Raw genomic sequence first — 13,728 nt, 5'->3', positions numbered from 1 at the left:
TGACAAAAGACACTGCCTCTTTGAGGATTTTAGGAACAAAATTGAGATTTTAATGTAGGAATTCTGTATGCCTTTAATTTGGACTAAAGAAAAGAGCAACAGATCTTTAGAAAGGCAAATGGTCCCTAAGACATATGGGAGATCTTTCAGGGTTGGCTTCAAAATTCTCTTGTGCTTCTTTTAACACTGTTGGATACCAAGCACAAGGCACTATGCATATGCTGTTCACCACAGTATCCTAGAGGAACTTGTTGCCCAGATGGTGCAAACCATATGTTTTCATATATTTTTAGGTATATTTAGGAAATACTGTATAGGAGAATGGAAAAGGTCATAAGAGTTTTCCAAAGGCTGCTATAGCAAAGGTTTTCAGAATAATGCTCTAGAGTCCTGTCCTTAGTGTGAAATTGCCAAGCCCCCATGAACTATTTAAACTATAGAATGAAAATCACTGCAGTGCAGGTACCCAGCACAAGACCTCCCTTATGTTTTTTTTTGCATAGACTTCTGTGGGCTATCCGCACAGAAAGAGGTTTCACCCATAATAAATGCATGAGATGTACGATACAAACTTCAATCCTAAATTTGTTGCTGTTGGCTGAACAAACCATTTTGAAAACACAAGTATGCAGAAAATCGATTTCATTTGATACTTTTCATGCCTGTGTCTCCCACAATTCACTTGACTATAACCTAAGGCTATGAGAGTGAATTCTGTTTGCTTATAAGTTGTTACAATATATCTTTTTCTGTATTGCTTTGCTGGCATGACTCCAGAGGGATGCTATTCTAATTACATTTCTAGAGTAGTATTCTTTTGAAGTATCAGCTAATTAGGAATGGGCATTACAAAAGTTTGGCCAATACCCAGAAAAAGAATGCTTTATATAACCACCACTAATTCATTAGGGGAACCAAAAGCTTATTTCCTTTGAATGAAAATTTGCATATTCTCACCTACAAGAGTGCACTGTACATAATCCTTTATTTGTAGCTCCTCTGAAAGCATAACTCTGTTTAAAAAGTAAATTAGCTAAATTGAAAGGCCAATTGCCTTGAGCATGAAGTACAAAGGCAGTCCATGCTTGGATATCTTGGTCAACTGTGAGAGGCTGAGATGTGGTTTCAGAAATCCAAACAGGGTATCTCATAACATCTAAGAATTTTAAAGTAGTGGCATACATTTCTAATTTATTTTTGCTCCCATATTATCTGCAGAATCGAGTCAGACAGATCACGACTTTGGTTTTTCTCAGTCTAGTAATTGTGTACATTAAGGAATCTATTCCAAAAAAAAATTTCTATGGCTGTTTCATTCTACTGGCCATTTGTGATCAAGAGAAATAAAGGATTTTAGCCTGTTTGAGGCAAAACTTAGTTATGCAAGAGACAAGGGAGGCGAAGCATTGGAACTTCCAGATGGAAGAGATATGCTCTGCATAATACGTTTAAAAATTTAGTAAGCTGAAATGAGCAAGAAAATGTTGGATTTTGATTTTTCATCCCAAAGCTCAGTAATTTGAGTAATATGTTGGGGGGGGGGGATTCAAAAATTTACCCAGAAAATATTTATCGTTTTCTGGTCACCTTTAGTCAAATCCTAGCTCGTTGGGTAAATATCTGCAATATAGGTGCTCAGATTCACATATGCTGCAAAAGCAGCAGCATTAATATGTATCCTTCTATTATGATTGACAATGGCCACATAGTGGTTGCATAGTCCCTCTGTGCAGATTATTTTTGCCTGTGGGGATTATACTTGGTTTGGTTGCTGTTACTGAGGTGGTACACTGTGCCACTGCCAACTACAGAATCAAAAGCTGACAACAAGTGTTACTTTTTGAGAGAGGAATTTTAATTAATCATATACTAGATAATAAAGACCAAAATATTCAGAGACTTTTTCACTCTTGGCTTCTGATCCACAATCTGTTGCTGCTTTGACCAGGGTGCCCTGCTCCCCACTTGGGGCAGGGAATGGGGGAGACCCGTTTGCAGCAAAAAGGAGAATTCAGCAAATGGGGTGGAGAAGCAGATCTGAGTGAGACACTGAAGCAATCGTGGGTTTTTCAGGAGCTCAGGTGAACAGTGCCTGCACCATTACATTAAGCTTTAAAGGCTTATTGACAGTCAGCTTCTTTCTGGCTTTGTGTTTGGCTGGGGAAGCTGTAGAAAATGTTATTTCTGACTTTAAGTAGACCAGCTTAGGATCCTCAAGTTCAGCCAGTAGTATATCGTTGGCCTGTGCTACAGGTCTGAAAGAGTCCCATTTTGTCCATCCAGTAGCTGAAACATGACATGTAGATCTGGAGTTGTTTTGAATAGATAGCCAGCTCCCATGGATCCTAGATTAGGTCTTATTTCTTCTTTTTGAACTCTGTGGAAGATTTTAACTTCTATAGTTAGTTCTCCCCATGCATGCATAGGTGGGTATTTTTCACAAGTAAAGGGAGCAAAGTGTTTGCATTGCAGAAAAGAAATTTGGCTGAAGACAAATCTCGCTTACTTACTTTCCCGAGCTGACACTTGAGTGGAGCTGAGTGTAGGGTAGGATCCTTATTTATTACTAGGTGCTCCATTTAAATGTTAACTTTATAGACAAAAATATAACCATTTAATTATAACTTGTAACTGGTTTCAAAACCACTCTCAGCACAAGAAAATATAGTCTTAAAGATACTTTGGGAAATGTAATAAAGGTAATTTCCAGAGTTGTTAGTCTGTACACCTCTACCCCGATATAACCCTGTCCTCGGCAGCCAAAAAATCTTACCGTGTTATAGGTGAAACCGCGTTATATCGAACTTGCTTTGATCCATCTGAGTGCGCAGCCCTGCCCCCCTCTTCCCCCCCCCCCCCGGAGCGCTGCTTTACCGGATTATATCAGAATTTGTGTTATATTGGGTCGCGTTATGTTGGGGTAGAGGTGTATATGGAAACCATAATGTGTTAAATGTCCTCAGATTTAACAATCTTAAGCAATAAACTTGAGTGAAGGAAAAAACTAAATTGGCTTCAAGGATATAACATAATTTGATGAGACATTGTGCCCAAAACAGAATGTCTTCATGGGGGCTGGTGAAGTGCATGCAGCAACAGCCACTGTTATCCCCTTTAGTAGTTGTACCCTGCATTCTACTTTCACCTCCTTGCTTGCCATGATTCAGATGGTACAGGAGGAGAATGGAGCTGTGAACTTCCCTTCATCCCATGCCTGATTGATAGTATCTAGCACTGCTCAACTTGCTTTCCTAGAGCACAAGAAGCAAAAGGGCAGGATTGTCACTGCTTTCTGCACAGGAGTGGGAGATTTCTCAAGGTCAACACAGTCTGGCCCATAATTACTTGAATATATGGCAGTCTTTGCAGGGTTAGCATGGTTAGCTAATGTTCTATCTCTGCAGGAGTCAGTGCACCTTGAGGGTATGTTATCTAGGAGCAGTATGTGGATTGATAACTTGGACAACATTGATGGCTGTTTCATGATCTCTGTAAAAGCTGACAATAGGTTTGGCACTAAAGCCAAAATTTTCAAACCTAGGTGACTGTTAGACCTTGTCTACGCTGGCAAATTTCTGCACAGTAAAGCAGCTTTCTGTGTTGTAACTCCCGAGGTGTTCACACTGTCAAGCCACTTAGTGCACAGAAACTGTGCAGTTGCAGCGCTGTAAAAAAACCCACCACGATGAGAGGCGTACAGCTTTCTGTGCTGGGGGTACAGCACTGCGGTGCCAGTGTAGACACCCTGGTCAATTACAGCACTGCAATTGGCCTCCGAGAGGTGTCCCACAATGCCTGTTCTCGCCTCTCTGGTCATTGGTTTGAACTCTACTGCCCTGCCCTCAGGTGACCAACCATCATCCCTACCCCTTAAATTCCTTGGGAATTTTGAAAGTCCCCTTCCTGTTTGCTCAGTGATGTATGCAGTGGTCTCGGCGCATCTTTCCAGGTGACCATGCCTGCTTCACACATCCAGCAATCCCCCACTTGGAGCAATGCCAACCTGCTGGACCTCATCAGCATTTGGGGAGAGGATGCTGTCCAGTCCCAGCTGCGCTCCAGCAGTAAGATTTGATACCTACGGACAGATTTCACTATGCATGACAGAAAGAGACCATGATTGGGACACACTGCAATTCAGGGTCAAAGTGAAGGAGCTGTGGAATGCCTGCTACAAGGCATGGGAGGCAAACTGCTGTGCCCTTGAGCTGCTGGTTCTACAAAGAGCTGGACGCGATACTTCGTGGCGACCCCACCTCCACTGTGAAGGCCACTGTGGATACTTTGGTGGCTGGCGTGCCAGTCGAGTGGACCAAGCCAGGAGGAGGAAATCTTGGATGAGGATGTGGAGGGAGAGGATGGCTCAGAGGCCGAGGACGACTCAGAGGTCAGAGATGCATGCAGCCCAGAGCTATTCTCTACCACAGAGGAGGCTAACAAGTTACTGCTGTCAGAGATTGGTGAAGCGCAAACAGAAAAGGAGACCCCTGGTAAGTAGCTTTGATTTTGGGAATCGCTGAAGCGAGTTGTTGGGGGCAGGAGGGTTGCAGAAAGCAGGCTTGTATCTGTATAATGCATGTACCACCATGTGCCTAGTCTGAGCGGCGGAACAGGGTGTTGATTGGCTCCCTCACTTCCCGAGGATTTGCCTCAGATCTCCAGGAAACTCTCATGGAGATACTGGGCAATCCATGCAGCAGGTTCTTTGACAGAGCTGCTTTGTTTCTTGCCCCATTAAGGGTAACTTTTCCTCGCCACTCTGTCACTTGGAGGGAAACCATTGCTGCACACAGGTGAGCTACATAAGGGCCAAGGTGGAAGCCGCTGTCTTGGAACAGCGAGATCTTCCATAATGAACACAGCCTGTGGAAAATGTGGGGACAAGAATGATTATAAGCCCCTCCCTCCCCTTACAGTGCTGGCTCTCCCCAAGAGCCACGTGCCCAGTGTACAGCACGGTCCTGGAACAATGATTTTCCCCTGCGGTTTTGGGGTCTTGTGGCTCGTGTGCTTGCCTGGAGTCAGCCAGTTAGTGACAGGTATGTGAATAGTGGCTGTGTTTTAAATCAGTGATGTGTGTTGCAAACAATATTGCTCTGTAAAATGTTGCATTTTGGCTTCACAGATATGACCTTAGGAGACCAGCGCCTCTCTTTATTGCCAGCTGAACGGCTGCTCAGAATTAGAAAGTGGCCAAGAAGAACTAAGGAGGATTTTCTGCATGATGTCATGATGCACTCCATGGCCAAAAAACAAGAATTGAAGGAGTGGCGGGACAGCAAGAAGAGGGACCGAAAGGAGAATGCGGCACACTAGAATGAAACCATGGAGCGGCCGTTAAAGGTTACGGAGCGCCAAGCGGACATGCTCCAGGCGCTACTAGCACTGCAAACCGAGCAGCTCTATGCCTGCCTTCCCCTAGACCTGCTGTCTCAAAACTCTTTCCCATGCGCCCCCCAGACACTACCAACACACTCTTCTCAATCTCCTGGCTCCTATCTGTACGTGCTGCATTCCACTCCTGCCCAGTCACAGTCCAGCCCTGAAGACTCTAAGTTCCCACTGCACTCAACACACGTCCTTCTGCAGTTTAGCCCTGTTGATGTACAGTATCCACTGCACTGGAGAAGGTGGGATATAATACCTGGACATACACAAATCTTTAACCATCCCTGGATCCCACCTCCTCCAGGGACGCTCTCTTCCATCCCCCTCAGTGCTGATGGGTTTTTTTTTTTTTTTTTGCCTCTCTCTCTCCTCCGGTTGTTATTTTTTAAGAAAATAATTGTTTTGGTTTGAAAGAAATCTTTATTCCACTAATTGAAAGTAAACAGAGCCTTGCAAAGCAACAGGCAATTTTCTTACACCTTCATAGTACATTGCCTGCACCAATCATAATCACCTCCTAGCATTACAAGCACTGCACACCTGAGCATAGCAATAAATATTAGTGGTTTTCAGCTTCAAATTGCTCCCTCAAGGCATCCTGGATCCTTATGGCCCCAAGCTGCGCCCCTCTAATAGCCCTGGTCTCTGGCTGTTCAAATTCAGCCTCCAGGCACTGAGCCTCAGAAGTCCAGCTCTGAGTGAAGCTTTCACCGTTCCCTTCACAAATATTATGGAGTGTACAGCACGCGGCTATAAGCATAGGAATATTGTCATCGGCCAGGTCCAGCATCCCATATAGGCCATGCCAGTGGGCCTTTAAACAGGCAAAAATACAGTCAACAGTCATTCTGCACTTGCTCAGCCTGTTGTTGAACCGCTCCTTGCTGCTGTCAAGGTGCCCCGTGTATGGCTTCATAAGCCATGGCATTAAGGGGTAGGCAGGGTTTTCTGGGATCACAATGTGCATTTCGACTTCCCCTATGGTGATCTTCTTGTCTCTGCTTGCAGCTTCCTGAACAGGCCAGTGTTCCGAAAGATGTATGTGTCCTGCACCTTTCCGGACCAGCCTGTGTTAATGTCCGCGAAACGCCCACAGTGATCCACAAGCACCTGGAGAACCATTTAGAAATACCCCCTCTGATTAATGTGCTCGGTGGTCTGGTGCCCCAATTGGAATATGTGTGGCATCTATCACCCCTCCTCAATTAGGGAAGCCTAGGCAAAGCCATCCACAATGTCACGCATGTTGCTCAGTCATGGTCTTTTGGAGCAGGATGTGATTAATGGCCCTGCACTCTTCCGTCGACTTTCCCACTACGAACTGGTTAGCAACCAATTGGTAGCAGTCTGTAGTAGCCAGCTTCTACAGTGCAATCGCCTCGCGCTTCTCCAACGACAGAGCAGCTCTCATTCTCGTGTCCTTGCACCGCAGGGCTGGGGCGAGCTCATCACACAGTCCCATGAATGTGGCTTTCCTCATCCGGAAGTTCTGCAGCCACTGCTTGTGATCCCAGATGTGCACGAGTATGTGATCCCACCACTCAGTGCTTGTTTCCAGCGTTCCACTGGGGTCAGCACCTCTGTGAATGCCACAAGCAATCTCGTGTCGTAGCTACTACGCGTGGCGAGATCAATGTCTCACGCTTCTTGCCTTTGTAGTTTAAGGAATAACTCTACTGTCACTTGTGACGTGTTTGAGCGAGCTGCATATTGGTCAACAGTACGGGATCCATTCCTGCAGACTGAAGAGGCAGTACACAAACCGTTGAAAGATGGTGCCAAATGTGAATGGAAGCACAGGGATTGCTGGGATGCGAAGCAATGCATCACGGGACATTGGGACAGGACCCAGGATGCCCCGCGACCTCCTTCGCCTTCCCACAACTCTTAGCAGCAGAAGAGGAAGAGATGCTCTGTGGGATAGCTGCCCAGAGTGCACTGCTGCGAATACCGCTGCAAGTGTGAACACGCTATTGTGCAGGCAGCTGACAGTGTGACACAACAGCAGTTTCCCTTCAGCGTGCTCTGAGCGGTGCTGTAACTCTGCCAGTGTAGAAAGGCTCCTAAAACCATTTTTAGGCACCTTTTGAGAGATGTTTAGCACCTGTAGTTCGTAGGGGCTCTGCTGGGTTTGTTGGGTGCTCAGCACTTTTATTTAGAAACCCAACTTAAGCACACAGATTTGAAGAAATTGGCTTAACAATTTTTAGACTTCAGCCTTGTAACATGTGGGAAATTGCTCTAGTATGTAATTATTTGATCTGTACTAATGCCAAACAAGACAATACTTTTTATTAGGACTGGCTGGGAAAACAATTGTTTTGCAAATAAATAAATGAGGTTTCAAATGTTTTTGCTCTGATGGAGAGGGCAAGATCGATTGACTCCTTCTATAGCTCTCTGGTTAGGACACTGGCCTCGGACATAGGAGCCTAAGGTTTAAGTCCTTGCTATGCCTAATTAGTGTGTGTCTTGAAAATGTAATCAAAACTGAGCTAGTTCCCTGATGTATGTAGTGTAGTTATCATGCTAATCCCAGGATATTAGAGAGACAAGGTGGGAGAGGTAATGTCTTTTACTGGACCAACTTCTTTTCCCGAGAGACAAGCTTTCCAGCCACACACAGATGCTCTTTAGGTCTGGGAAGGTAGTTAGCACATATTATAAGGGAACCATTTAAGGTAGAGTGGCCGTTAACACCTTTCTGGGAAGCATTTTGGTTTCAAGTAAGCAATGTCTTCCAGCAGAAAACAGTTTTGTTGAAAATTATCCAACCACCTCTACTTTATGCTTTATCTGTGTTCTCTAGTATATCATGAGATTAATACAGTTGTGCATTTTGCATACTTCCAAACAAATGGAATATGATATGTCAATAAAAGTGATAATTCAGGAAACCAAAAGTTCAACATTCTTGTACATTAGCAATCTTTTTACGTAGGAGAGAGAGTAAAAGAAAGTAATTGTATGAAAAATTGAAAAGTTACAAATACTGAAGCTGCAAACAGATTAAATTTTCAGATGAAAACGTCATGTAAACTCAGCTGAGTCAGGGATCTTGGTTGCTTGCATTGAAATATGATAGTATGCTTGAATGATTTAGTGTGACAGTATCTAGCCTAGGTTGCAAGATCACAAGCGATAGGTGTTTCTTAGTCTGAAAAGTAGTTAGATGCCCAGAAACTAAAATGATTTTTAATAAAGCTCTTTGTGCGTTGATTATTCAATATGCATAGATTTTACTGACCGCTATGATACAGTTTTTTTTTTTTGGGGGGGGAATGTGATTATATATAATCTTTAATATAATATTCTGCATAAGAAATAGATGTATTTAAGAGTTTTTATCAATAAAATCACGCCTTAGAGAAATTCAACAAGTGATAAAATGGATGTAAGAGAGGATACCATTCTCTAGCGGTTAAAGCAAGGTTTGGGGGAGAGTTGAAATATTTCCATCCCAGCAAGTGACTTGCTGTTTAACTTAGAGAAAGTAAACCTCTTTTTGCCTCACTTTCCTTCCTCCTAAGATGGTGGCTTGAAATATTTACCAGGCATAGTAACCGAAGAACCAAACCTAATCCCAGCTAAGTATGGAAGACTGGGTGGGGAGAGGAAAAGCACGAGGTTCAGGGTAGCACAGTAGTACTTGGAAGGAATAGTATGATGCTGTTGGGACAGGCTGGATTCTCCATCTTATATCAGTCTCAGTAATTATCAGTGTAATACTCTAGCTCTGGACTGGAGAAGGAACTTTTTCTTCTCCTAGCATCCAGATCCTTTTAGCTGATGTAAGTTCCTCCTCTAGTCATTTTTTTTGTCTTCTCATGAATGAATCCAATGCCTAATTCTGCTGCTCTCGTAGGGTATTTCTACACTGCAATGTAAGCTCCATGTTAATAGACTCGAGTTAGCAGACCCTGGGTTTAACCTAGAGGTTGAGTGTTTACATTCATTGTAATCCCAGGTTAGGAATTGTTGAACCCTGGGTCCCAGTCTCTGGCTCCAGCATCTACACTGCATTATGAGTCCAACCACCTATATACCAGACTTCCTAGCACCCACCCAAAATGTGGCTGCTATAGCCCTTTGTTCATGGTGGAGTGTGGAGAGAACATGATTGTCCACTAAACTTGACTGTCCAGAGGATGAAGAAAGTTGGCTTGTGGGACTATGGGATACTTTTGGAGGATTCCCAGAGCACAAGTCCAGCTGGGCTGCATCTACACTGCAAAGCAAAAGACTTGAACTCTGGGTCCTGGCTTGACTCAGGCTGAAAGACCCTCCACCCCTTTGGAGTCCTGGGAACAAGTCCTAGGTTAGTGTGATTTGTGTGTAGATGGAAGTGGGGTTAGGCTTAAGCCTGAGTTCAAACCCTGGGTTTACATTGCAGCATAGGGCACGTTTACACAGGGGTAAAAAGACTCATAGAATGGCCGCAGCTGGGTCAGCTGACTTGGCCTCACAGGGCTTGGGCTCTGGGGCTGAAAAATTGCTGTATAGAGGTTCTGGCTCATGCTGGAGCCTGAGTTCTGGGACATTCCACCTTTTTTAGCCCCAGAGCCGGAGTGAGCCCCACAAGCCTGAGTCAGCTGACTTGGGCCAGTCTGTGTAAACAAATGGTGGACATAGCCATATGTTTCCCAAACAGCATGAAACTAACATGATTCTTAGTAATTTAACTGCCTAACCACAAAGTGGGGAATAACAGCAATGGAACTAACCAACGTTGTTGATTTTACTTTGGTAAAGCTGTGAGTAGCAGAGGCGTAGAACTTGGATGTTTACAGGCTCAGGAAGGAAATAAGTGGGTCTGTTTTATGCTTGGGCTGCATTTGGGAGGTTATCTTCACAACCACAAGGACTAGAAACTCTCCCACCACCCATTTTTTTTTTCTTTTTTTTCTTTCTAAAATTATACTTTCATAAAACTGTCTGTCTAGTGTAATTTGCCAGGGCAACATTCCTACTCACTAGGGGCAAGTGCATTTTTAAACCTTATGGAAATAATAAGAATTGTAAGATTTTGGGGACAGGATCTGTCATGTACATTTTGTATAGTGCCTCCCCCCACCTAGTTGGCCTCTAGCTGATACTGCAATATAATTGAGACTAGCAGAAGTATTGGGAGCATAAGCTTTCGTGGGTAAGAACCTCACTTCTTCACCTCTTGCATCTGAAGAAGTAAGGTTCTTACCCACGAAAGCTTATGCTCCCAATACTTCTGTTAGTCTCAAAGGTGCCACAGGACCCCCTGTTGCTTTTTACAGATTCAGACTAACATGGCTACCGCTCTGATACTTAGAATATAATTGTTTAATAATACAACAGACCTGTGAGGTAGATATTTTAAGGCATAACTGATGATGTTGCAAAGCTTTGAGATCGTTTGGTACTATAAATGCAAAGTATTCATTATCCTTATCTATTTAAATATTCTGTTGTCCCCAAAATTTCATTATAATTTTTTGTTCTTCATCCTTTTGGTCTAATTTACTACTTTAGGAATTTGTGCACTATGAGCAAAAAGCTTCAGAACCTATTTGTAGTGAAGAGGGGGAAAAACGTAAGTAATCTTCACCTCTGCAGGGAGGAAAAACTCAGCTTTTTTTAAAAAGAGAATTGGTGGAACAAGATAATGAGTACTATTGTTCATTGAGAGTTACTTATTACCAGCTTCTTCTTGCTGCACTCATCGAAGTGACACAAATACACAAAATGCACCATCCTGCAGAGTTTGGAAACTTTTTTTTTTTTTTTTGATGAACCTGGTCCTCAATGCTCGATACTCTTTAAACGTATTAAGTATGTAAGATCCTTATTTAGGAGTATTATTATTATTTGGTTTCTGGCATCAACACTGTGTTCATTTTATAGGTATGAAGCACCCAATAAGTCCTGACCAAATCTTTGAAGATGGAATTATGAATCCATCAACTTTTCTGCGGGGCTTTGAAGAGAGAGGACTGTGGAATGATAGACCAGACTATCAATTAAGTAAAGAAAAAAAGAAGATACTATTTTCCTTCTGTGAAGTGTGCAATATACAGCTGAACTCTGCAGCACAGGCTCAGGTTCATTACAATGGGAAATCTCACCTGAAAAGAGTGAAGCAGTTGAATAATGGGAAACTACCTACAAACACAACTACAGGCACTTTGTTTGCAAGCACAAGCACAGGTACTTGATTAATATATGAGAGAGATGCTGATTTCTGGTTAGAAAAAAACTAAATTTGCAGAGATAGCAAAGCTTTTTTAATACTCCATATACAATATTAATGATTGGTAATTAATTATTATTATTATTACCCTTTATACTGCCATAGCCACTGTTACATTTATTTCCTTAAAAAAAAAAAAAAAAAAAAGGACATAGTTCTTTATTTTTGTGAAAGGAAATTATTCAAAGTCTTTCATCTTACAAAGCACTAATAGAAATGTATTGATACAATTCTAGTTGCAGCATTGAACATGTTGATTCCTTCATGTTTGTCCAGCTTTTATTAGGCAGTGTTGTGTAGCTTAAGGACTACAGGATTGGATTGTATGTATTTAAGGTATGGAATATTCAAAAATGTCTGTATCTAAAGATGTAGCATTGTATTCTCTGACGTGTAGGTTTTAAACAGTCCTTAATAGTAACCACTCCTGCATTCTTTTAATTTTAGTTTGTTTGTTTTGTTCCAAGAATTCTAAATTCTGGAAAGAGGTTGCAAGTGTAATTGTGAAAATATCTGGAATTTTTACCAGATTTGGGTGCATCAGTTTTTTTGTTTAAAGCATACCACCTCCACCTCACTCTTTATTTTATTAAAAGGGAAAAAATCAGGCTGCCTTTCTACCTCCTAAGAAGCAAAAAGGCCTCAAGTCCAATATTTTAAAAACATCCTTTGCAAGTCACTTTTGAAAGAGGGGTAACCATAATTCATTCATTATGCTGAGAGATGCAAAAAGATAGGCATATCTCCATATATTATTATCTCATATAACTCAAAGGGACTTTGAAAGGTCATTGAGTCCAGCCCCCTGCCTTCACTAGCAGGACCAAGTACTGTTCCTGACAGTTCTCCTCTCCCCCCCCCCATCTCCCTAAATGGCCCCCTCAAAAACTGAATTCACAACCCTGGGTTTAGCAGGCCAATGCTCAAGCCACTGAGCTATCCCTCCCCAACAAGATACCATTGTTAAGAAGAATTGCTATCTAGAGAAGGCACAGATAGCTGCTTTTATTATTTAGTATATAAAAGTATTGATCAAGTGACAGATTCCAGATCTTCATAGAAAGGATTTATTAATTTTATTATAGAAACACCAGAGCTACATTAAAGGTTAAATTGAAAACTCTGGAATACTGGATTGAAGAGATAAGACATTGCTATTTTCAATTGTCTTTGTTTCTCTTCCTTTTGAGTTCTTTTTTCTAGATGCTTGATTTTTTTCTGTTTCCTTGGTTTGGTGTTGGTTCTTATGTTTTGATTTATTTTGAATCTAAGGATGGAATGCGTGTCACTTGGATATGTTGCTGGCAACCAGGCCCGTTTTAGAAAATGATGAAATTCAAATTGATGTGTAAATACCCTGCTGGTTTCATTGTGAAATTTTTCAAAAGTATTCTGAATGAGTGAGACACCATCATTTAATGAAATAAAATTATCGCTGTGTTGCTGGAAAATGCAACCCCTGTAGTATTTGTTTGCACTGTATGTTTTGATTTCTTTGAGCTGTGTACTTATGCTGCTTTGTTAGCAATTTAAGTAACCTAAAACTCTAACTCTTGGTCCCCTGTCTCCAACACTCTTTTGTCCTTAGGCCCTCTCCGTCCCAGCTGCTTGCAGCTCCTTTGGGTGTGTGCCTTGGATGCGTACCTTTACCCACGTCTGCCTGTAAAAATCAGGATTGGTTGCTTCATTAAACTGCACATTACTTGAAATTAATATTTCTTTTGTTAATCAACTTGTATACTCCAGAAATATATTTACTGATCTGTATAGTGCTTGCTGCTATAAGAGTTAGGCATTTTATTTGTATAGTTGAATTACATTAACTTAATTATTGGTAAAAGAAAAAAAATCCCTAAACATAATGCCTTTCATAGACTGTTATAAAATATACCTTTGGTCTAAGAGCCAGTACATTTACTGGAATGCAATTCTCAGTGTTTCTGAAAAACAAGTGAAACAATAATGTAGCAATGTGACGTTCCCACAAGATGGTGCTGCAAGCTTGCAACAGATATGGTACTTCATCTACAATTCTGCTAATTTTTTGCTAAGTTGTGTTGATATATGTAGTGGATTTTTAAACAAAACAAAACTTTTTTTTAATGAATCCCTTTGCA

General features: G+C 41.9%; 1 protein-coding gene across 1 annotated transcript in view; it reads left to right on the top strand.

Moving 5' to 3' along the window:
- The window catches only part of ZNF385B (zinc finger protein 385B), a 299,082-nt gene that overhangs the window by 39,701 nt on the left and 245,653 nt on the right, over positions 1-13,728 (top strand). Inside the window, exon 2 of the mRNA XM_034786269.1 lies at positions 11,266-11,568. Within this exon, the coding sequence (XP_034642160.1) occupies positions 11,268-11,568 (301 nt within the window). The 5' untranslated portion in view covers positions 11,266-11,267. The remainder of the gene's footprint in view (positions 1-11,265; positions 11,569-13,728) is intronic.

This window comes from Trachemys scripta, chromosome 11, assembly GCF_013100865.1.
Source record: "Trachemys scripta elegans isolate TJP31775 chromosome 11, CAS_Tse_1.0, whole genome shotgun sequence".
Taxonomy (NCBI): Eukaryota; Metazoa; Chordata; order Testudines; family Emydidae; genus Trachemys; species Trachemys scripta.
This window is presented reverse-complemented; position numbering and strand designations above follow the sequence as displayed.